This window comes from Stegostoma tigrinum, chromosome 25, assembly GCF_030684315.1.
Source record: "Stegostoma tigrinum isolate sSteTig4 chromosome 25, sSteTig4.hap1, whole genome shotgun sequence".
Lineage (NCBI taxonomy): Eukaryota > Metazoa > Chordata > Chondrichthyes > Orectolobiformes > Stegostomatidae > Stegostoma > Stegostoma tigrinum.
In genome coordinates, this window is record NC_081378.1 from 30,311,745 (window position 1) to 30,337,368 (window position 25,624).

General features: G+C 41.4%; 1 protein-coding gene across 4 annotated transcripts in view; it reads right to left on the reverse strand.

Moving 5' to 3' along the window:
* Positions 1 to 25,624, reverse strand: part of creld2 (cysteine-rich with EGF-like domains 2) — a 62,388-nt gene that overhangs the window by 1,859 nt on the left and 34,905 nt on the right. For 2 of the 4 annotated variants that reach the window (XM_059654622.1, XM_059654621.1), the window contains 7 exons: positions 24,295 to 24,405; positions 22,963 to 23,054; positions 19,200 to 19,376; positions 8,858 to 8,968; positions 4,496 to 4,579; positions 3,267 to 3,362; positions 1,732 to 1,872 (listed from right to left, as the gene is read on the reverse strand). In XM_059654622.1, the coding sequence (XP_059510605.1) occupies positions 1,732 to 1,872; positions 3,267 to 3,362; positions 4,496 to 4,579; positions 8,858 to 8,968; positions 19,200 to 19,376; positions 22,963 to 23,054; positions 24,295 to 24,405 (812 nt within the window). The remainder of the gene's footprint in view (positions 1 to 1,731; positions 1,873 to 3,266; positions 3,363 to 4,495; positions 4,580 to 8,857; positions 8,969 to 19,199; positions 19,377 to 22,962; positions 23,055 to 24,294; positions 24,406 to 25,624) is intronic. The other 2 variants (XM_048554414.2, XM_059654623.1) reach the window with 2 other exon arrangements.

Sequence of the window (25,624 nt, forward strand, 5' to 3'; positions counted from 1 at the left end):
TTAGAAGGATAAGTGGGGGATGGGATTGGATTGAAATGTACAAAAGCTAAAGAGAACTGGATAGAGTGGACATGGAGATGATGTTTCAACTGGTAGGAGAAAAGGACCCAAGGACACTGCCTCAGACTGAACGGTCGAACCTTTGGAACGGAGATGAGGAGGAAATTTTTTTTCAGCCAGAGGGTGGCAAATCTTCAGAATATATTGCCATAGAAGGCTGTGCAGGCCAAGTCATTGTGTTTTTAAGGCAGTGACAGCCCGGTTCCTCATTAATAAGGGCATCAAAGGTCACAGGGAGAAGGCAGAAAAGTGAGGTTAAGAAAAATATCAGCCCAAAACTGAACGGCAAAGCAGACGGGATAGGCCAAATGGCAGTATTCTACTCCTACATCTAATGTTCTACAAAGGATCACAAGTCGGTCATTCAGTCCATTGAGTCTTTATTGCCATTCAATGAAATTATGTCTGATCTGATAATCCTCAACTGCATTTCCTGCCTTTTCCTCATAACCATTGATTCCTTTACTTGTTAAAACTCGGTTTATCTCGGCCTTGAATGTACTTCATAACCCAGTATGATCAGTATGATTAGCCCTCCGTGGCAAGAATTCCACGGATTCACAATGCTCAGAGAAAAGAATTCCTCCTCATCTCTCTTGAATGTGCAACCCCATTTTGTGAGAAAATGCTCCCTGGCCCTAAACTCTCCCACATGGTCAAACTCTCCACAGTTACCCTGTCAAAACCCTTAAGAATTCTGTAGGTTTTACCAAGGGTGCTTTTCATTCCTCTGTAATCTAATGGGTGCAGGCCCCTAACAAATTCAATGTCTCCTCATAAAACAATGGGCAAATAAGCAGCATGAAAGCAATGAACATTCTCTGGACAGTCTCCAATGTCAGTAGATCTTTCCTTAGGTGAGGGACCCAAAACTATTCACAATATTCTATCTACTCTTACTCTCTAATTCCTTTCGAAATAAAGGCCAACATTCCATTTTTCTTCCATATTGGCCACTGAGCGAGGATCCTAGCTTATTTAGTGATTCACAGATAACGACTCCCAAATCTGTCACCCCGATGTTTCTCCCCGCTAAGTCAAGAGTAATTTTTTGTAGCCAGACACAAATGGAAAATGCTATAACATTTTCTTAAAAGCAATAGTCTTTTTATAACGATATCTATTATGATGAATGTAGATAAAAATATGACGACTTTGGGCACGTATTATAGAAATATGCAAGGACCCAGAGATCCTTGTGGAGTTTTGCATGTTGTTGGCACATAAAGGATGTACACCAATGCAACCAGTGATTTGCAACATTGACCCATATACATTTGCCAACAGGGCAATGCTATATTCATAGATAAGAGCAGAACAGCCTTCATCAACTCCAACTCTATTGTGCTGCCATTGTTTAATAGAATGAGCTTTGGACTTGGAACAGTCAGAAGCCCACATTTCAAAGGAGGCACACTGTAACAAGGATGGTTTGTGTTGGCACCTCTTGTGGCAGCAGTACAAACAAATTGAAGTTACAAAATGGACTTGCTTAGGTAGATACAAGTTAGATTTTTGTTCAGCAGAGGATGGATGCAGCTAAACAGCCTGTACACATCTGGTACAGACCAGTCGTATAAAGTTTTTCTCACTTGAATTATACAGACCACTCTTTTTTTGGGGGTGGTTGGGAATGGGATTACAAGCGAAATTTGTACTTTACCAGCATACCTGGTGTCTTAATTTCTACACAGATGCCTTCTTGTTCTTCGAAGCCTTCACTACAGACACATTTAAAGCTGCCTTCAGTGTTAATACAGTCTTCATTTTCACGCATACACACTTTATCATCCATGCTGCATTCATTTATATCTAAAGATGGCAAATATGAACAAAATTCAAAACACTTGAACACTACATTTTTTTTCCATTGAAGCAAGTCCAAAGCACAATGCCAGCCAACTTTAAAATTAGCCTGATTCAAGATTCTCTTCTCTCTATTCTCCTTTGCAAAGTAATGATCCCGAATGAGTAAAGTGGGTGGGCAAAAACATTAAAAAGGCAAAGATGAGTTAAGTGCTTAAATGGTTTCAGTTTGAAACAACATTATCTTTCTGTAGTGTGTAATGCCATGCAGCACTGATGTAAATTATTTAAACTGAACAGCACTGAAATAATTTTGATTTTCCGCACTATTTATCAAAGTCTGCATTGACGAAGTTTTTATTCAGCACACTTCCTATTCCGATGGAAAGGATGTTATAAAAACTGTAAACTGTAACTTTATAGGTCCAAGAGACAGTGTATTGGACTGGGATGGGACTTAGATTCCCACAAGGAGAAATTTCAAATCTACAATGAGTTAATAAGAGATACAACCATGCAAAGGTCAAATATTTCCCTACAGACAGAGGGTCGAAAAAAATAAGAGAATCGACATGATGCCCTTTTGTGTGGCCAAGATAATGCAAATCTCATGAGGAATCATATAGAAAAAAAAACTGCAGCCAATAATAATAAATAATGAGTGTTGATATTAAGTGTGTGGACAAGCATCTATCCCATGGATCATCAGGAAGTCACTAGCTAATGTCTTTCTTCAAATTTCACATCTGATATTACCTGTAATATTTGTAGCGCTCCCAGAATCCTTTTTGTTCAAATGTAAAATTAAATGCAATTAACGAACAGAGTTTGAAACTTTGAGTTGGAGGAACAAATTAAGATTTTTTTTACATCTACATGTTTAGGAATCACAGGACAGTTGAAGAAATAAAGAAAAAAGTCAAAACTAAGATGATAAGCTAAATCTCATAATATTATTTCTAATTAAGTGGATCCTTTGCTTAAGTAATAGCTATTAATATGGACAAACCAGAGGTGTAACAGCTAATTAAGGCTATGATTGGGCAGCACTGGGCTAATGCAGCAAGTCTGCATTATTAAACATACTTGGAATATACCTTTGCTCCACTCACAAACTGTCAGCTAAATTATTTTTAAGCAGACCTTGGTCTCTTGTATGAGACGAGTTAACTCTCATGAGGCGCACACACACGCGCGCGCGCGCGCGCACACACCTGTTTTCTTGCTTCTTCCACGGTATAGCTAGGTTTAAATTAAAGTTCAAAATTCAGAAAGTGCTTCAAGAAATATGACCCAAAAAACTCCACACTGACAGTGTTTCATTTAAGATCAGCAGCATGAAGCATCTGCTGTTCAAATCATTTTACGCCGATCTCACCAGCAATAAGTACATCCCATACCTACGCACTTTTGCTCCTCCATAGTGTACCCAATTGTACAGCTGGTGCATTCTTCTGAACTCCCTCCAGTACATGCATCACAGGCCACATCACAAGCTGAAAAGTATGAAAGATAATATGTTAAACTGGCTGAATATTACAACAATAGATCAATTAATTTTAAACACATGCGCTCTAACAACGTAATTTATGAAACTCCTTACACCTGGAACTTGTATTTCTATTTTAGAACAAAGTTTTCATATTTATACTCATTTCACTTGTGTTACATTTTAATAACTCTTCTGCCGTGTTCATACGATCAATTCCTCAGAAGCAAGAATTAAAATCTGCCCCATTATTAAAATATATTCTTGTTGTGAGAGTTCACACACAATGATTTTAAGGAGTATGCTCATTTTAATTTTACGCTGATATTTTGGGACAGTGTGTCTAACCTATTCCACAGGAACACATTGCAACCCAGATAATTCACAAAGTAAACACAAAGTTCAATCAGCATTTACATAGCTCTTTTAAATTGTACATGTGAAGGTTTGAAAGTCATGTTCCTTAGTCTATTGCTATACTAACGTTGTGTATCTCAGATATGATGGTGAGTATGAATGTGATTTCTCTTGCAGCCTAATAGCCTCTAAACACTTATCAATATTAAGCTGAAATGATCACTTTACTACTCATGTGGCGTTCTAGTGGGAGAGCTCAAGAATCTTGCACTGTCTGGGCCCCGTGGTGTGCACCTAAACACCTTAGAAAATGAAAAACATGGGCACCCCTAAAGTTCTCAGTTGCTGCACACTGCATATAATTTATCTTTATTTGTTGGCAACTAATTAACAAGTTTTTAAAAATCATTTTCTGAAGATTACATGTCCTTGATCACTATTTCTTTAAGAAATCAGTTACAAATAATGTTGCTGCAAGCACACCTTGCAATTCAACCAATACAAACATAATCAGTAGTTTCCCTTAGCTATCTAGCATTATACCTGGAGTTCATCTTCTCTTCAGATATCTATATGGCTGCCTTCCCAGTGTGGGTCACTAAATCAAGAGTGAGAAACCAAAGCAACTCTTTCTTCTCCATTCAAAAGATGCCTTGACCAATTGCTGTTGGTGCATAACTGGTCACGTATACAGGTTATTTGTGCAGATATAACCAGTAGCTTAAAACAGTACATTTACATTTGGCAGGGTTAGTGAAACAAAGTTCAAAGTGAATAACATACCTTCACAGGAGTAGGACCCTTCTGTGTTTGAACAGTATGTGTGTACTTTACAAGGTGAGGTTTCTGCTGCACACTCATCAACATCTACAATCAGTGAAAAGGTTCAATTATACAATTTATATGACAGCCAGCAATCTTCAATCTGGAACCCACTCTATGTGCAAGAGTTAGACTTTAAACACTCATCGGTAACACTAACATTACAAAATAATTAAGAATTGAGGATGCTGGAAATCAGAACAAAAACAGAAATTGCTGGAAAATCTCAGCAGGTCTGTGAGCATCTGTGAAGAGAATTCAGTGTTAATGTTTCGGGTCCAGTGGCCTTTCTTGAGAATTGATGGCAGCTAGGAAAATAGTTTTTTTTTATAAACAGAAGATAAGGTATTAGAGAGGATATGAGTAAATAACAGGTGGAGATATAACGTCCAAACAGAGAGAAAAACAGTTGGGAGTGGATACGTCAGTCCCAGAGAATGAATAACTACTAGTGGAGTTTGTGTAAGAGCAGACCATGTGATAACGTGGTGCATGAGGCTTGGGGGTGGGGCATAGAACAAGGTCAATCAAGTCCTAAAATTGTTAAATTTAATATTGATTTACTAACATTACAAACATTAGAAAGGACAGTTTGTGGTACAGAACAAAATCTCATTTTGCTGAAATAACCTTCAAAACAGGCATATCCACAATAGCAGCAATTGGCAGTAGTTCTATCTTTTTCATCTTAGTCAGAGAAGCTAAAAAAAAGTTCATGCAGGAAGTGCTAAAATCTACACTGGTACCAATGACAATTTCTGTTAAATTTAGCTTTAGACCTTTTGAATTTCAACAGAAGGTATACAAACACACTAGTAAAAGGTAGAAATAGTTTCTACCCCTACTAGTTTATTAAAAAACAAAAAAAATTACAAAATAGTTCATTACAGAGCCAAAGTAGTTTCAGAGCTTTCCCCTCATGTGACAGGTGACCCATTGGATATTGAATGGTTAAAGTGGAATTTTACCAAGGGGCCTATATTTTTCATCACAATTATTATTATTAAACAATACTGCACAGGAACAGGCCCTTTGACCCACCAAGCATGTGCAGATTCCTAATCCTCATGTAGACCTGTTACTACTGCCCATGCACGGTATCTATCCTCCTATTCGTCTCACGTCCATGTGTCTATCAAGATACCCCCTAAACATTACTAACATGCCTGCTTCCACCACCTCCACTGGCAGTCCATTCCAGGCACCCACCACCCTTTGTGTGAAATACTTTCCCTGCACTTCTCTGCTAAATTTTCCCCTCCTACCTTGAACCTGTAATCTGTTATAGCTAACCTATCAACCCTTTGGTAAAAAGCCTCCGAGTATCTTCCCCATCCATGTCTCACATAAATTTGCAGAACTCTGTCAGGTCACCCCTCAGTCTCTTGTCTTTCCACTGAGAAAAAAATAAGTTTATCCAACCTTTCCTGAGAACTAAAATCCTCCAGACCAGGCAACAGACTGATAAATCTTCTCTACACCTTCACCAAATCAGCCAAGTCCTTCTGGTAGTGTGGCGATCAGAACTAGACGTAATATTGCAACCGTGGCCTACCTGAAGTTTTATATAGCTATAATGTAACTTTCCAATGTTCATACTCCCTATCCCAGCTGAAGGCAAGCATGCTCTACGCCTTCTTGACCACTGTGTCCACCGGTGCTGACACTTTCAGGGATCTGTGGACCTGTGTGCCTAGATCCCTCCGTATGTTAATGCTCCCAAGGGTTCTTCTGAAATGCACTACCTCGCATTTGTCCAGACTAAACTCAGTTTGTCATTTCTCTGCCCAAATCTACAGTCAATCTACATCCCGCTATATCTTCTGACAATCCTCCTCATTATCTGCAACTCTGCCAATTTTTGTGTCACCCGCAAACTTACTAATCAGACTACTTTCATTTAATAAATCTCACTCAATTTTTTTGCAAGACGTTGCAGATAAATTGTCTACAGTTAAGCTTTTTAGGAAACCTCATAAGAACCTCCAAATAAAGATTCAGAATTAAGGTAAAACTCGCAGTTTTACAGGGAGGACTGAGAAGCCAGACAAAAATTATGGTACAGTGTTCTCATTGGAGGCATTACATGAGCACACAAACATGATTGGAGGACGGTTAGAAATAGAAGGCAACCATGAGAATCAGCACTTGGACAACTGTTTGTAATCTATAAATATTATGTGGATAAAGTGAAACCATGGATGCTGCATCAGCTTAAGCCAATCAAACTTAGTAAGGACAGCAGTGTAAGGAATACAGCAAAAATACTATGAAGTGATTTGCATTTGCTATCAAATTAAGTAGGCACTTGGATCAATAACGAGAGGAATAAGTGTAATGAACAGAGTCACTAATGAACAGAATAAAGCAAAGAAATAGAAATATTAAATTGGATGTGCCCTTCCCTAAACAGAAATCAGCATTAAGAGTAACAATTTATGGGAAAACATAAAATCCTTTGTTCATAAGCCAATCAAGTCACAACTATGAGCTGTTGAGAGATGAATGGCTAAATGCATCCTTAACCATCTTTATTTAAATAAGCTCGCATCAGAAAACAAGCATCCAGAAGGCAGCCCATTATGACAACATTGGTGGTAATTAGACAATGATGGCCCATAAGTTTTCAAATATTAAAACTGTCAAATGACCTACAAGGCTTGAATCACCAGTTTTTGGGTTAAAACATACTGGAATGTTTAAAGAGACATAAAATGTTCTAAAATTAAGGCTGAAACATTGGTCTCAGGTTCAGACGGAACCTTTTACTTCAATTTAAAGGGCTTCTTAAAGATAAACTTCCAGTTATCTTGTGATTGATTAACATCAAAAATAAAAAGTGCGTATTTTTGATAGGTATAAGCAGATAATACAATTGTGAACCAAGATGAATAGCGAAGGTTTAGAAGGGAGGTGAAAAAACAAATAAGAGCAGCAAAGAGGAATTATGAGAAAAGACTAGCAGCCAACAAACAAAAATCCTAAAGTCTTCTATTGCCACATAGTAAAAGAGTTGTTAAAAGGAGGAGTAGGGCCAATTACAGACCCAAAAGAGATTTACACATGTACATGGGGGCATGGCTGAGGTGGTAAATGAATATTTTTCATTAGTCTTCACAAAACAGGGAGGATGCTACCCAGGCCATAGTAATAGACAAGGAAACTGTTACTGAAGGAGTTCGGAAATAAATAAGAAAGGGAAGAAATCTTGGATACATAGATGGTACTTAAAGCTGACATGACATTGGGATCAGATGAGATACATCTAAAGATTTTAAGAAGTGAGAGCAGAAATTGCAGAGACACTGAGCATAATCTTTCAATCCTTCCACTTTAAAACTTAAGATATCTGAATGGGTATATGCTTGAAAAGGGTTTAAGACGGACATAGGCAAAACGCTGGTAAATGGGAGTAGATAGTTTGGGATGTCAGATTGGCATGGACAAGTTGGGCCCAAGAGTCTGTTTCTGTGCTATATTACTCTATGAATAGTTATACAATATGGAATGCACTGTTTAAAGCATGGTGAGGGCAGGTTGAATTGAAGCATTCAAGATGGCATGTTGTGCAAGGGTATAGGAAGAAAGTAGGACATTGGTACAAAATAATGTACTCGTTTGAAGAGCCGTTGGGGCACAACAGGCTGAATGGCTTTCTTCTGTGCCATAACATTTAGCAAATCCTACTTTAAATTGAAAGTAAGTGCAAAACAAACAAACATAGCGTGAGTACTTTACCACCATGATGTGATATTTGGATGGTTTCACAGTGGGGGTAAGGAGCTGCAATTTGGTATTTTGTCTATACTTCCACAAAGTGCATTCATGACACCTGGTGGCAGAAAAATGATACTACAGCCATTTCCAATTAAGTCAGTCCTGAAAGTGTTTTTAAATAATAAATTCTTCACTTGCAGCGCTTGAATCAGCGACCAATTCTAAATTATTTCTAAAATGCCACATTATTGAAAGGGATTTAAAAAGGTACAGTAATATTTTAAAATCATTAAAACAAGCCAAATTACTACAGTCTATTAAACTATCATTACAAAGGAACATTTGGAGAGATCTTCAGACCCACATTAAATCACAAGACCAACTGACTGCAACAACTGGAAGTTTGGTGACTGAAAAATTGCGCTGTCCTTTAAGTTTGTACAAATATCATTAGAGTAAAACTAATTACATCATCAGCACTGAAGCTTTTGGTTTGTTTGTGTGTACGGTACACATGAATTCTAGAGTTCTCAAATTTCTAAAATGGGGAAGAGAGAAACAAATATACCACAATGCTGAGTATCACCGTAGCAGATACTTGCTTACCTACGCAGGTAACACCACCTTCATCAGTGCCAGTTTCTATCCAGCCACTTGCACATTCAGTGCAATTCTTGCTCGATGGACCAGTACACAGTTTGCAGGCGGGATGACAAGCTGTACAGAGTTCATAATATTTGTTATGCAGTGCAATGTCACTCTTTGGTGATACTTGTACTTGCTTTGAGGCACATCTGTCCAGCTACCATGTTAGTTTTAAACATTAACAAAGATTAGCAAGGGACTCCGCTGCTAGGCCAATCATATTGATTCAATTTGTATCTAATTGTAAATTTCATCTTCCTGCCTTTAACTTAGAAAGCAAAATAACACATTCATATAGCAGCTTTCACAACAGCAATCACATTTTTACAATTGAGTAATTTTTAAAAAAGTAGGCCATGCTGCGTTGTGCAGACAATTTGCACTTGTCTCAATAGCCAATTCTTGGTAAGCATTCCATATTTGAATAATTATGCATGGAAAACTTGTAATGATAATCCTCAATCTAGTACAAATTTTTCAACCAATAGAAACCATATTTTTTATATACTTTTGCATGAACTTTTGGAGTTTTGAATTTCAATTAGATCCCAGCTGAATACTCTGGTATAATTGAAGTTCCACAATTGTTTCAGTTTTATATGAAATGTAAATTTTAAATTTGCCAGTATTATTCTAATGGCTCACTGCTATTTCGACCTTTCAGCTATTTGGCCCATCAAGCCAGCTCCACCATTCAATATGATCACGGCTGACTCTATCTCTCCCCGTAGCCCTCAAGCACCTTTAATCTCCAAAAATCCACATATTTCTTTCTTAAACATATTCAGTGACTTGGTGGCACAGCCTCATACGGTAGAGAATTCCACAGACTCACCACCCTCTGAATAAAGAGGTTTCTCCTGATCTCAGCGAAAAATGGTCTACACCATATTCTGAGACCACAATCCCTATTCTATAATTCCTGGTCTGAACAGGAAAAAAAAAGCTTATTCACCACAAAATAGGTCCTGGTTAGTGTTTACACTGCACGTAAGCCTTCTTCAAATTCTCCTTCATTTAATGCCATCAATCTATGCTTCTTTCCTTTCTCCCCCTCATGCTTTACCCATCTTCCTCAGAAATGCAACAATGCTATTCACCTCAATTAAATTTTGCGGTGCAGAATTTCTAAGTATATTCCAGTGAAGATATTTCTCCTGGATTCTCTATTGGATTTATCGGTGATTTTCTTGTATTTAGGGCTCCAATTTCCAGTCTCCAATGCAACTGGAAATATCGGGTGGGATTTTCCTAAGCCTGGAGCTGCATGGGCAATGCCAATAAAATTGGAAAAATACAGTGAAAGCAAAAATAAAAATCAGAATCTCAAAACTGAGAAAACAAACATCAGCACTGACTAGTCACCAGCCTCTCCACGTCATCACAGTTGTACTAATACACCGCATCAGGACAGCGGGGCTCAAGAATACGGACTCCAAACATGGCAGCTGACACCTTTATGAAACGCTCAGAACAATGTAGAGCCAAAATTCAATGATGTTCATGCAGGACCACGGTGGAGCATTTAGGCAGTCTCCTTAGAATAACATTTTGATGACTGGAACACTAGCTGAGTCCTGAGGTGTAGCCCGGGAAGGGTGTGCTGCATCATTGTAGCTTGTTATGCACTTTACAACTGAAGCAGACAAAGACAGCTACAGGGTGTGGAGAAGAAATATTCTGGATGCAGAAAAAAATTGAGGGAAATCACATCAACCTTCAGATGATGAAGAGAAGGACAATTATCAGAACATTGATTGGGACAACCATCTTAAACAATGTGACAATGTGACAGAGCAATATCAAACTGGAGAAGGCAGAGAAAACCGCTTCCAGGATGAATGAGCTGGGTTTGGACTTCCCCTAATTGCTTTACATCACCCCCTGCCTGGTGCAAAGGATACATGAATCTGTATTTCATGACGTTTTCTGTTGTTGAATAAATGTTTGGTTATCCATCTGACTGGATGGCTCATATCTTTGGGTGATCTCACTTTCAAGTATCTACACATTACAGGATCTGTTGATGTTACAGAAAAAGCCACAGTGAGATAATGCAGTCAATTGCATGGCTAAGCATAGGGAGCTCTTAACACTTCAAATAGTCCACGATAGAGTGTCTGTAGTGAAGTCCCCCACGACAGGCAGCTTTTGGCTTGCAGCATTTAAAAGCTGGGTTTTTTAAATGGCTTAGTGGTACAAATGCTGGAAAGTCCCAGCAGCAGCAAACACTGTCCCTTCTCCTTCTGGTGATTCCACAAGGAGGATGTCATACAGTCCAGTTGCAGAATTAATGAGCTGAAGATTGCATGAGAAAAGTCACATTGAGTCTTGGCAGACCTGGTGCCACATGTCTCATTCAACAAAGCTCCTTAAGTGAAAATAAAAAATTCATCTCAACATCTATGCATCTCTTCTATCAAATGCTCTGGTAATCGTTCAGATACCATCAGGTCATCCCTCAGTTTCCTGATGGGTATAATCCCTTATCTTTGATACTATCTTAGTTAATCCTTCTTGCAATTTTCACTGCTCTTCTACATCATTTATACAATATGGAGCCACAACTATTTGTTTGAAGAGAAATTCAATTGTGGGCATTGCCAGCAGGCCACCATTCTTTGCCCTACTCTAGATACCCTTGAGAAGTTCATAGACAGTTGCATTCTTGAACTGCTGCAGTCCATGTGTAATGGGTTGATCCACAATGCCCTTAGGGAAGGAATTCCAGGATTTTGACCAAACAACAGTGAAGGAACCTTGGTATATTTCCAAGTCAGGATGGTGAATGACTTGGAGGGGAACCTGCAGATGGTAGTATTCCCACGTATTTGCTGTCCTTGTCCTTCTAGAAATGAAGTAGTCATGAATTTAAATGGTGCTAAGGATCTTTAGTGCACTTTTACAATGCACCTTGTAGATGGTACACACTGCAGCTGCTGAACATCAGGGGTAGGAGTGGATACGATGCCAATCAAGTAGACAGCTTTATCCTGGATGGTGTCAAGTTTCTTGAGTTTTGTTGGCAGTGCACAGCCAGACATGTGGGGAGTATTCCATCAACATTCCTGACTTATGCCTTGCAGATGATGGACAAGTTCTGGGAAATCAGGAAGTGAGTTGCTAGCCTTCCTAGCATCTAACCTGCTCTTGTAGCTCCAGTATTTATATGGTGAGTGTGGTTGAGTTTCTGGTCAATGGTAACCCCAGGATGTTCAAAGTGGGATTCAGTGATGGTAACACCACTGAATGTCAAGGATAGGTGGTTAGATTGTTGCTAATTGGTTATGCTTGGTTCCTGGCATTTTTGTATTGCCAATGTTGCTTGCGACTTGTCAACCCAAGCCTGGATATTGTCCACATCATGTTTCATTTGAACACTGGCTGCTTCAGTATCTAAGGAGTCGGCAGTGGTACTGAACATTGCGCAGTTATTGGTGAACATCCCCAGTTCTGACCTTATGATAGAGGGAGGGTCATTGATGAACCAGCTGAAAGTATACCGGGCCAAGGGACATTACCCTAAGGAACTCCTGCAGAGATGTCCTGGAGCTGAAAAGATTGACCTCCAACAAGCACAACCACCTTCAGTGTGCCAGGTGTAACCCCAACCAAGAAAGAGTTTTCCTCCTGATACCCATTGATTCTAATCCTTGCTAGGACTCCTTGATGCCACACTCAGTGAATTGCAACCTTGATGTCAAGGGCTATCACTTCACTCCCATTTTACCTCTGGAATTCAGTTATTTTATCCACGTTTGAACCAAAGTTGTAATGAGGTCGGAGTCAAGTGGCCCTGGTAGAACCTAAGCTGCACATCACTGAGCAGGTTATTGTTGAGCGGGTGCTGCTTGATAGCACTGTTAATGACATGTTCCATCACTTTACTGAGGATTGTGAGCAGATTGGTGCAGTAGTTACTGGCTGGGTTAGATTTGTCCTGCTTTTTGTGTCCAGGGCTTGCCTGGACAATTTTCCACACTATCAGGTAGATGCCAGTGTAGTAGCCGTGATGGAACAGCTTGGCTAGGGATGTGTCAAGTTCTGGAGCACGCGTCTTCAGTACTATTGCTGGAATGTTGTCAGGGCCCATAGCTTTTGCAGTGTCTAGTGACTCCAACCTGTTTCTTGATATCATGTGAAGTGAATTGAATTGGCTGGAGACTGGCATGCGAGGTGCTGGGGACTACTGGAAGAGACCAAGATGGTTCATCCACTCATCACTTCTTGCTGAAGATCATCACAAATGCCTCAGCTTTATCTTTTGCACTAATGTGCTGAGATCGTCCATCACTGAGGATGGAGATTTTTGTGGAGCCTCCTCCCCCAGTGAGTTGGTTCACTGGCCACCACCATACATAACTGGACATAGCAGGAGTGCAGACCTTAGATCTGATTCATTTGTTGTGAATTGCCTAGCTCCATCACTTGTTGATTATACTGTTTGGTACACAAGTAGTTTTGTCAGGCAGTTTCGCCAGGTTGACATCTCATTTTCAGGTATGCCTGGGGCTGGTCAACTATGCAGAGCAACCACGATACTCTCCAAATTTAACACAATTACTCTTCTTGTGGAATAGAATAGAAAAGCAATGAACCAAAGCATGTTGCACGATATTTTAAATGGTCTTGTGAACCTATGAGTCTGATTTTAGACATTAGCGTATCTGTAACCTCAGATCCCTATACCTCATTTAGATATTAGTTCACTAAAGTCTATGTGGTATTCTTGCACTTCCTATCATTAGTACAGCACCGAACATATCTACGCTGAAGTTCACATACTGATTACATACCCATTTGACAGGTTTGTTATTGTCTTCCTATGTTTTGTTGCGGTTCTTCTCAGTACTAACTACACCCTCTCCCTTTGTCTGATAACCTTTCATCTCTAAGTCCAAGCTTTGGCTAGTGGACAGCAACCAAAATTATGTCCCTCTGAACTCAAGAATCAAGGAGTTCAAAGGGCCATGCTGAGTTTTAGTTTTCTTCAGGTGTGAATCACTTCTGCAAATAAAACCCAACTGGCAACTTTACAATAGTATCAGAGATAATGGGAACTGCAGATGCTGGAGAATTCCAAGACAACAAAATGTGAGGCTGGATGAACACAGCAGGCCAAGCAGCATCTCAGGAGCACAAAAGCTGACGTTTTGGGCCTAGACCGTTCATCAGAGAGGGGGATGGGGAGAGGGAACTGGAATAAATAGGGAGGGAGGGGGAGGCGGACCGAAGATGGGGAGTAAAGAAGATAGGTGGAGAGAGTATAGGTGGGGAGGTAGGGAGGGGATAGGTCAGTCCAGGGAAGACGGACAGGTCAAGGAGGTGGGATGAGGTTAGTAGGTAGATGCGGGTGCGGCTTGGGGTGGGAGGAAGGGATGGGTGAGAGGAAGAACCGGTTAGGGAGGCAGAGACAGGTTGGACTGGTTTTGGGATACAGGGGGTGGGGGGGGGGGGGGGGGGGGGGGGGGGCGCGGAGAAGAGCTGGGCTGGTTGTGTGGTGCAGTGGGGGGAGGGGGACGAACTGAGCTGGTTTAGGGATGCAGTAGGGGAAGGGGAGATTTTGAAACTGGTGAAGTCCACATTGATACCATATGGCTGCAGGGTTCCCAGGCGGAATATGAGTTGCTGTTCCTGCAACCTTCGGGTGGCATCATTGTGGCAGTGCAGGAGGCCCATGATGGACATGTCATCTAGAGAATGGGAGGGGGAGTGGAAATGGTTTGCGACTGGGAGGTGCAGTTGTTTGTTGCGAACTGAGCGGAGGTGTTCTGCAAAGCAGTCTCCAAGCCTCCGCTTGGTTTCCCCAATGTAGAGGCAGCCGCACCGGGTACAGTGGATGCAGTATACCACATTGGCAGATGTGCAGGTGAACCTCTGCTTAATGTGGAATGTCATCTCGGGGCCTGGGATAGGGGTGAGGGAGAACCAACCCCAACCCCAACCCCAACCCCAACCCCAACCTCACCATCAAACCCGCAGACAAGGGTGGCGCAGTGGTAGTATGATGCACTGACCTCTACATCGCTGAGGCCAGACGCCAACTCTCCGACACCACCTCCTACCGCCTCCTCGATCATGACGCCACACCCAAGCACCATACCATCATCTCCAACACCATTCACGACCTCATCACCTCAGGGGACCTCCCACCCACAGCCTCCAACCTCATTGTTCCCCAACCCCGCATGCCCGTTTCTATCTCCTTCCCAAATCCACAAACCTGCCTGCCCTGGTCGACCCATCGTCTCAGCCTGCTCCTGCCCCACCGAACTCATCTCCACCTATCTGGACTCCATTTTCTCCCCTTTGGTCCAGGAACTCCCCACCTACGTCCGTGACACCACCCACACCCTCCACCTCCTCCAGGTCATCCGATTCCCTGGCCCCCAACACCACATATTCACCATGGACGTCCAGTCCCTGTACACCTGCATTCCGCATGGAGATGGCCTCAAGGCACTCCGCTTCTTCCTGTCCCGTAGGCCCGACCAGTACCCCTCCACCGACACTCTCATCCGCCTAGCTGAACTCGTCCTCACACTCAACAACCTCTCTTTTGACTCCTCCCACTGGCTACAGACTAAGGGGGTGGCCATGGGCACCCGCATGGGCCCCAGCTATGCCTACCTCTTTGTAGGTTACGTGGAACAGTCCCTCTTCCGCACCTACACAGGCCCCAAACCCCACCTCTTCCTCCGGTACATTGATGACTGTATCGGCGCCGCCTCTTGCTCCCCAGAGGAGCTCGAGCAGTTCATCCACTTCACCAACACCTTCCACCCCAACCTTCAGTTCACCTGGGCCATCTCCAGCACATCCCTCACCTTCCTGGGCCTCTCAGTCTCCATCTCAGGCAACCAGCTTGTAACTGATGTCCATTTCAAGCCCACCGACTCCCACAGCTACCTAGAATACACCTCCTCCCACCCACCCTCCTGCAAAAATTCCATCCCCTATTCCCAATTCCTCCGCCTCCGCTGCATCTGCTCCCACGCTAAGACATTCCACTCCCGCATATCCCAGATGTCCAAGTTCTTTAAGGACCGCAACTTTCCCCCCAGTGATCGAGAACGCCCTTAACCGCGTCTCCCGTATTTCCCGCAACACATCCCTCACACCCCGCCCCCGCCACAACCGCCCAAAGAGGATCCCACTCGTTCTCACACACCACCCTACCGACCTCCGGATACAACGCATCATCCTCCGAAACTTCCGCCATTTACAATCCGACCCACCACACAAGACATTTTTCCATCCCCTCCCCTGTCTGCTTTCCAGAGAGACCACTCTCTCCGTGACTCCCTTGTTCGCTCCACACTGCCCTCCAACCCCATCACACCCGGCACCTTCCCCTGCAACCGCAGGAAATGCTACACTTGTCCCCACACCTCCTCCCTCACCCCTATCCCAGGCCCCAAGATGACATTCCACATTAAGCAGAGGTTCACCTGCACATCTGCCAATGTGGTATACTGCATCCACTGTACCCGGTGCGGCTTCCTCTACATTGGGGAAACCAAGCGGAGGCTTGGGGAACGCTTTGCAGAACACCTCCGCTCAGTTCGCAACAAACAACTGCACCTCCCAGTCGCAAACCATTTCCACTCCCCCTCCCATTCTCTAGATGACATGTCCATCATGGGCCTCCTGCACTGCCACAATGATGCCACCCGAAGGTTGCAGGAACAGCAACTCATATTCCGCCTGGGAACCCTGCAGCCATATGGTATCAATGTGGACTTCACCAGTTTCAAAATCTCCCCTTCCCCTACTGCATCCCTAAACCAGCCCAGTTCGTCCCCTCCCCCCACTGCACCCCCCCACTGCACCACACAACCAGCCCAGCTCTCCCCCCCACCCCCACCCCGACCCACTGCATCCCAAAACCAGTCCAACCTGTCTCTGCCTCCCTAACCGGTTCTTCCTCTCACCCATCCCTTCCTCCCACCCCAAGCCGCACCCCCATCTACCTACTAACCTCATCCCACCTCCTTGACCTGTCCGTCTTCCCTGGACTGACCTATCCCCTCCCTACCTCCCCACCCATACTCTCTCCACCTTCGGTCCGCCTCCCCCTCTCTCCCTATTTATTCCAGTTCCCTCTCCCCATCCCCCTCTCTGATGAACGGTCTAGGCCCGAAACATCAGCTTTTGTGCTCCTGAGATGCTGCTTGGCCTGCTGTGTTCATCCAGCCTCACATTTTGTTGTCTTGGCAACTTTACAAGATCTGTAAAGTGGGGAAGACGCTGGGAACATCCAGCCCTAGTCTGTTTTCTATTTTGTTGTCAAATTGGCTATTCATTGTTTCTTATCTCTTGGCTCCACATGTTCACTTTCAATCTGAGTCTATCGCAAAGTAGCTTTGAAAGCATCTTCCACGAATCAAATAGGGGCAGCCTGAACGATGTGCAATATTTCAGTTTTAGCCTAATCAATACCTGACATAAAAATAAGAAATTCACACTGAGTTTATATTCAGTAACCCAACATATAAAAAAAAAACAAGATTCTGTCTTTCTACCTGCTTTTCAGTTTTTACAGTTCCATAAAATGTTGCAAGATCTCTTTACCACTCTCTTCCAACAATCGGCTCTGACTTTTACGTCCCACAGAACTGAACAGTCATTCCAGCCCAGTACTTGAGAAAGTGTTGAACAAAGACTTGATCTGCTCTCCTCTTGCATGGCAGCATTCTAAAAATAGTCTGTTTCCCTAGCCAAGCTTTATCCCTCAAATAACACCACAAAAACACTTTTTGTGTATGTTATCACATTACTATTTGTCGGAACTTCATGAACTTTTCTACTTTACAACAACTAGAATTCAAGTATACTTCATTGACTGTAAAATACTTTGGAATATTCTAAGGAAAAAAAATGTGCTACATAAATGTAGATCATCTTCCTTCTTCAATGCTGCCAGAAAACAAATTCCTAGTTGTTTTCCTCCAAATTGAAATCTCTTGGACCTGTTATTATCTTCCTATGCTTTGTTGCGGTCCTCCTTAATACTAATTTCACCCTCCCCCTTTGTCTGATTACCTTTCATCTGTAGGACCAAGCTTTGGCTAGTGGGCAGCAACCAAAACTATGTTCCTCTGAACTCGAGATTCAGCTACCCATCAACTTGGAGCTTTTCTTCCTGTAATTTCTAACATGTTTCTGCACAGGCAAGTGCCCACCCAGCTTTGTAGTATCACTGACACTACAGCAAGACACCTTTAGAAAAATGGTACAGTGGAATCAAAAGCCTCACACTGACACTGCACCAAAAGGGGATCATGGGTTTTCATTCAGTACACACATACGCCCATTATTGGACTTGACAGATCTGCTAGGAGATTCATGCTTCTGTAATTTAATGCAAAGCAAAATCAGCACTGAATGTTAAAAGATTCATTGTTCCCATACTGCATAACTTTGGACATTTTAAGACCACTTCCTCAGCTTTAAATCATATAAGACTTCTTATTTGAAACTAAAAAATGAACAGCTTATTAAGAGATTTTTTAAAATGAATTTAAACAGAAGCATTATCACAAAGCAGGAGTTAAATGTTAATCATTTCCTTGAAGAAAGACCTGGATTTTCTTTTTTTGTAGTTTCAAATGAGTAATAATTGTTTACTATGCAAATAATATCCTCAGTACCAAACATTCTGGATATAGCTATTGCGGCATAATGTAGCATGTCTCTAGGATGGCGCAGTGTCACAGCAGTTAACACTGCTGTCTCACAGCACCAAGGACTCCGGTTCAGTCACCCAAGGGTGGGATTATCTGGGTGGAGTTTGCACATTCTCTGTGTCTACAAGGGTTTTTTCCCAGGTGCTCTGATGTCTTTCAATTGACCATGCTAAACGGCCCATAGTGTCCACGGATGCGCAGGTTAGGTGGATTAGCCATGGAAACTGAAGGGTTACAGATATAGGGTAGTGGGGTGAGTCTGGATGGGCTACTCTTCAGAGGGTCAGTATGGGCTGGATGGCCTGCTCCCATGCTGTAGGGATTTTATCCCTACGTTGCAAGTCTGGATTCAAGCCCAATCTGTTCCAAATATGTGTCATAAATATTTAAACCTTAACACAACACAAGCAAACAAATTAAAAGGTTATTTTAGGACACTAGCTTGTGCTATTTGTGGGACAATACTGGATTGCAAAAATGGGCATCATGTTTGTTCAATGTTCAAGTGGCACAACTCAATAAGTAATCAATTAGCCGTGAGCTACTTTGGGATACTCCGATGATGCTAGAGAACTAATAGAAGAACATATATTTTCAACTCAAAAAAAACTTACCAGTGCAGAGTGAAAACGTTTCATTCTGGAATTCACTGTAATAGCTGTCTGCACAGTCTAGACAGTCTTTGCCTTTATATTCCTTGGTACAGCTACAAGAGCCATCACCAGTCCGTGTACCATCGCCATTACATGAACCATGTCCATTACATGGTCTATCTGCACCACCTGGGCATTCTTTAAAAACAAAATACACCTTATTAAACACAAGGTATACGTGAGAAATAATGCTTGGATAATGTCATTTGGTGGACTTCAAGATATCATTTTCCATTACTATAACCCCTCCAAAGCTGGTGATGCAGATTGGAGTAGTGTTCCAGAGTAAATGACAGATCTCTAGAATGTCATCCTAGAGACTGTTCTGTGTGATCTTTTAAGAGGAATAATAATAACTTTTTTGACTACGGGGCATTTAAATTGAACTTTCTCCTTACATGCACTTACCAACAATGATAGTGATCCAAGGCAGAAACCCCAGTTATAGCCCCTGTTGCTATCCTTATTGAAATCAGCTCAGGAAGCAGGAAGGGCACACACACTTGAAACATATCAGTCAAAAGTACAGTACACTGCATTTACCTATGGAGTCATCAAGATGACTGATTCAAATCCTACCTAAAAGCTTTCTAAAGTTACAGTAAAGAAAGCATAGAGGATATTTTAGACCATAACAAGATATTTCCCATGTCAATACTTTGTTATCTGATATGCTTTAGTTTCGCAGTTTGCTAACAAGTCACAATAGAAATCATACCCAGTACACAAAAATGTACTAATAAATGATTCCAAAAAAAACAATGAAACGATAATCAAGCAGTTTCACTAACAGCGTATGAGATAAAGTGTGGTATTTCAGTTGGACAGCCTGCTGAGGTGGCTGATCCAAGTGTTTTATTTGGCAACAGTGCCCTTAGATGCTAAGTATTATCAGGTAACCTGTGCTGCAAAGTGCTTGGGTATACTCTTGAAAATGGTCAATCAGCCAAGTTCACACTCATTGTTGAGCCTCATAACCGAAAACATTGCCAACTGGACGAGGTACTGACGCAGCCAATGCCAATGAAACTACACCTCAGTATGAATCTATGCCCTCTAAACAGGATGCAGTAACACTAAAGCAAGAGAAAAGTAAATTCAGCTCATAACAGCACATGGAAAAGATAATACACAGAAAATAATCTCCCACTCCTGTTATCAGTTGAATATAGCTCAATAGAGATAGCAACTATCGGCTTCTATTTATTCAGGATGCATGCACCATACGCTTGACCCTAGACTCCATTTTAAAGTCCAGTCACTTTTAATGACATTGGAAACTTCTTGCTGTGATAAATCAAGAGCATGGTGTATGTAACGATGGTCTACAAGCTGACCATTTACTGCCGTTTATGAGACCTGGACATTACATAAAAATACCAATGAGGAAATAAGCAGACAAAAATTACAGGAAAAAAACTGTAAAGCAGGTCTAAAAATGCACAGAGATGGTGGTAAGTCTCCCTACAAAAGTATCTGAGAAAAATTGACTCTCTGGGGCAACCAACCACTCAGAGAAGAGTAACTCTTATAAGTGTAAGGGAGTCACAGGCTTGTTGTCCCCTGTTTACTGCTGATGGGCTCACTAGTAAAACTCAGCTAGGTACACAGGACAGAAACAACCGGCGCCTGGAGAAGCAAGCAGGGAAAGTACATACTGACAATGAAGGATTTGCTAGGGGACAGTCAAGAACTAGATGCCTTTTTTGACGTGGGCCAAGACATAGCCAACTTTTTTTTTTGTCAGGGCTAGGAACCATTCTTTTACGAGGTGCCAAGCAGCAGGGTCTTGGGGAGCCGGGAGGTTGGTGGAGGTCAGAAAGGCTGCAGAGAAAAGTAGGTGACAGAGACTGCAAATAAGTTAAAACAATGTTAAACTTATCAACAGAGGAACACTCTGCTAACTGGAAACCAGACAAATTTGATATCACTAAAGTGGTGAATTACTTGCAAATGAAATGTAGTTCCTAGATCTTATGTCCAGGAGTCACCGTATGGGGGGAAAAAATGCAGTGGATGCTGTTGTAATGAATATCGGCAATTGTTAAATTTAAATCTGAAATTGAGATGTAGTAAAAAGTACAGTACTTGCTTGATTAAAATATCCCAGCTCTGTGAACATGCAATATAAACACATTAGCTGTGACCTGCAGGGTGTGTTTACAGTGATGGTTTTGTGTTGCTGAAGTATGTTCTAGTGATTTTGAAAAAAAAAAGCTGCTAACTTAGAAATGTGGCCTTGCGTAAAGTTAAATACTGCAGTACCCAACTAATTAATGCCTATCCTGTGTCTCACGACTTTATGTTTAATGGGTTGTTAGTAAATTAGTATACCGATGAGTTCTCCTAATTCTATTGCTGTATGACCCTAAGTACCCCATGTGTCAACAGAAGTACAGAAATTGATGTTCCTACTAATGCTACATCACCTAATAAAGGAATTAGTAAGAATGAAAAAAAAAGCCCCCATAAAATCTCAAGTTGAGCCTCCAAGAAAAAAAATAAAATTTGGGCTGTGATATTAACTGTTCATTAATTCGGCAAATCAGTACAATTAATTTGTTGAGGGGAATTTTACTCTACAATTTTAATAAAAACCCTATCGGACTGCTTGAAGCATGGAACGGTTACGGGTGAATATCACTACTTCCTTGACTTGAATAACATGTGGTCTCTACTTTGACCTGGTGTAGTGTTTGTCAGTCAGCATTGTGCTTTATATATAGCTCAAGGGATCTTATTAACATAGGAGCAGATTTCCAGCAGGCCAGACAGTTATTATGTGAGCATAGATCAGGATTGCACACAAGGTGTCCCTGCAGAATCATCATTGCAGCACACTCTGAGGGAACTGCCCCAGAAATAGAGTTTTCCAGAAAGAGACTTCGGATGGTTCCAATGAAATTAAGTAAAGTGGTTACTTGGGCTGCCTTCAGATCTGGCCCAAGCCCATTGTCCTGCTATCACGCAAACCACATCCCCCAACGGATCCAACTCAACACTTTGCTGGACCCATCCCAACCTTCAGTGCCAGGGCCAAAACCCTCAGATCCAACACCTACCCTCCCCACCATGTGCTGGAACGGGTTCTCCAGCCTGACCTACCACAAATACTCATGTGCCCCATTGACAGCTGATATCCTAACCCCTCTTCAGCTCTCATCATAACCAGTGACACTTATGTACCTGGCACACTGCTTACTTGGCCCCCCCACTAACCATTTGGTATGCAAACCACTCAGCATCCTAATATCACACGTGACTCGTGACAGCAGCTGTCAAAAGTGGCCACCAGGACCATTAAATTTCAAATTACGGCAGCTGACTGCTGTGTAAAGGGAGAGAATGGTTTGCCTTCCTCTGACAGTTCTACGTTACAAAACAAAGCTGTTAGAATGGAATTACACCTTCTGAAGGGGCCCTGATCTGAATCTGCTCTCAGGAATGCAGGGCTCTCTTCTTTCATAGAAAAAGGGCCTGACAGGCAATCTGTAGGGATTGCCTCTCATTGAAAAACTGCCCTGTAATTATAGAAGGAATCTACTGAACTATAAAAGAGAGAAGTTAGTTAAGAATTAATACAGTTAAAAAACAGCATTTTGTTAAAATGCACTAACGTGTAGGTTGTGTGTTTTAGGAAGAAACTAAGTTCAACTGAATTAAGACAGTGCTTAAATCATGTTACACACGATGTTTATAATGCTCAGAAAAGTAATTACAGTACCAACACAGTCGACACCAAAGGTCCCAGCAGGACAGCAAACTTTAATTGTATCCACGCAAAACCAGAGAAAGAAATTAGGATGATTTTTCTGCCTGTAGTTAAAAAGAATGATTTTAAGCCTGAATGAAATAAAGTCATCACATATAAAACAAAGGCAGCAATTCAGCCCATCAAGTCTGTGCTAGTTTTTGAAAGAACTACTTAATTCATACTACTCTTTTCAAGTTTTCCTAAAATACTTCACATATCCACACACTTTTTGAAAGATAATTCCTGATAAACACTCAACACATTTACAGCAATTACAATTAGTCCTTCAGTGAAAACATCATAAGGCATTAAATATAAAAGTTATGAAGCCTGTCACTGAAGTCAAACCTGACACTATTTTGAACAACAACTGGACAAAAATAAAAAGAACATCATGTCCCATTTGACACAATGCCGATAATTTTGTTATTTTTACACGATAACGTTTTGGAGGAATCTATTTGTTTTTGAACTAGTTTTGGAATGAGCTCAGATATCCAGGCACTATGGAATACGCTAGAAATCAGTCCAATCATTAAAAGGAATTTTTGAGGAGTAAAAATCTGTATAGTTTTTGCATTTTAATCAGAATTGGAATTCCAGATCCACAAAGAAATTGGACACCAGTGATGCTTAGTGAAAAAGAAACATTTCTGGTATTCAGATTTCCAACAAAGCAATATTGCAATATTACGAATATATTAGACCAGGATAGCTTAAATTATTCTGTCCGCTTATTTGGAGTTATCCTATCTCAACTAGTTCAAAAGTAGGCCACTTCAATTAATCGCATCCTTCCTGGGTTAGAGAAAATTAAATAAAAGCACAACTTGCTACTCCTTACTATCAATCAGCAACCCCTGCTGGAAAACAAATGCACCTAGATGTTAGAGATATGGTCAAGCCAGCAGTGATAACATAAAAGGTGCAGCTTGTTGACAACGTCGGCACAGAGCAAAGTACAGTTTTACAGTGCTTGCGCTGTCATGGACTTCAATATATTTTATAACTAAAATTAAGAAACGTTAAGTACGAAGTTGTGGAGAGTATGAAAAGGGCCAAAAAATAGGGAGTAAGGTGATAAAGAAGAGATAGCTATCCACACAATTCTTGCAATCAGGCATGTTCTGACTGCATATGTATTCAGTTGTGAAAGAAAGGGGAGAGGATAGATGGGAGTGCAGAGTCAGGGAAAGGGCCAGCCTAAGGAAGCACAACAGAATGTTACAGACTCAAAAAAAAGCCAACTATGTCACAGCTTAAATAATGAAAAGAAAACTATTTAATAATTAAGAAACTTACATTGTGAACCACCAACGCTCAATATACTCTTCATGGGTTTCCACCATAAGATTACATTCAAATTCAGAATTCTCACACAAGGACTCAATAATTTCTACAAGACGGGTCTCACTAAGTTAAAAAGAACAGTTAGAAGCAAAAATAATATTTCATTCAAGTACGCAATTAAAAATCCTAACCTCCAATTTAAATGTGCAACAATTCAATATGTATACTATTTTTCACATAATAGGATTACTTTAAGAATCATTTTATGACACAAGTATGTAATATTGCAACTACTTTTGTTTTTCTCGCATGTCTTTATCTTCAGTAGCTAAATTTACCATTAGTCAGATACTAACGAGTGAAAGTAATTCAATTCTTTGATCAAAGTTTTAAAAGAAACAAACTTCTGCGCCACACAAGAGGTCACTTAACATTTATTTACATAAGTATCTTATTATATTAAAGGACCTAAGATTTTGGCAAAGATTTGTAGCTCAGGTTGTGGATGAGTTTGTTGACTTGCTCGCCAAGCTGGCTTGTTTTAACTCAGACATTTCGTCACCATGATCAGTGAGGCCTCCGAAGAAGCGATTGTTCTATCCTGCTTGGAATTTATAATATCTTGGTCTGTTGTGATGAGTTGTGTCTTTTCTGGTTTTGTTCTGTATGGATGTGTGAATAAGATCCAATTCTATACGTTTGTTGATTGCAGTATGGGTTGAGAGCCATGTCTCTAGGAATTCCCGTGCATGTCTAAGTGTGGCTATGTATGGGATGCATTGTCCTAGTTAAACTGTTGGCCTTCATTGTCAGTGTATACTGATATTAAAGGAAAGTTCATGGTGTTGGTTTGCTGCCAGCTGATGTTTGTGTATTCTGACAGCTAGTTCCTTCTTACCTGTCCGATATAATGCTAGTGGCAGTCATTGCATTGTATTTTGTAAACTACATTGGTTCTGCACGTTGTGGGAATGGGGTCTTTAATCCTTGTGAGTATTTGTCATCGCACAGCTGTGGGCTTGTGTGCTACCATGATTCCTAGTGGTCATAGGAGTCTCATTGTCGGTTCGGATACGTTCTTGATGTAGGGCAGTGTGGCCAGTGTTAGAGTGTACTATGTCCTCTTGTTGTCGTCTGTTTAGTAGGCATGCTATAGAATGCTATGATTAATGATGCCTATAACCGACTCTACAAGTATGAACAGGAAATTTCACGCCAAAAATCACAGTACCTAAACACTAAGGACCAGCAATGGACTACAACCCTAGGACAGGCCATCACCATCAAACAACACAGGACCAAAACTAACAGACACAAGCTACAGGAGGAACTTACTGATCCA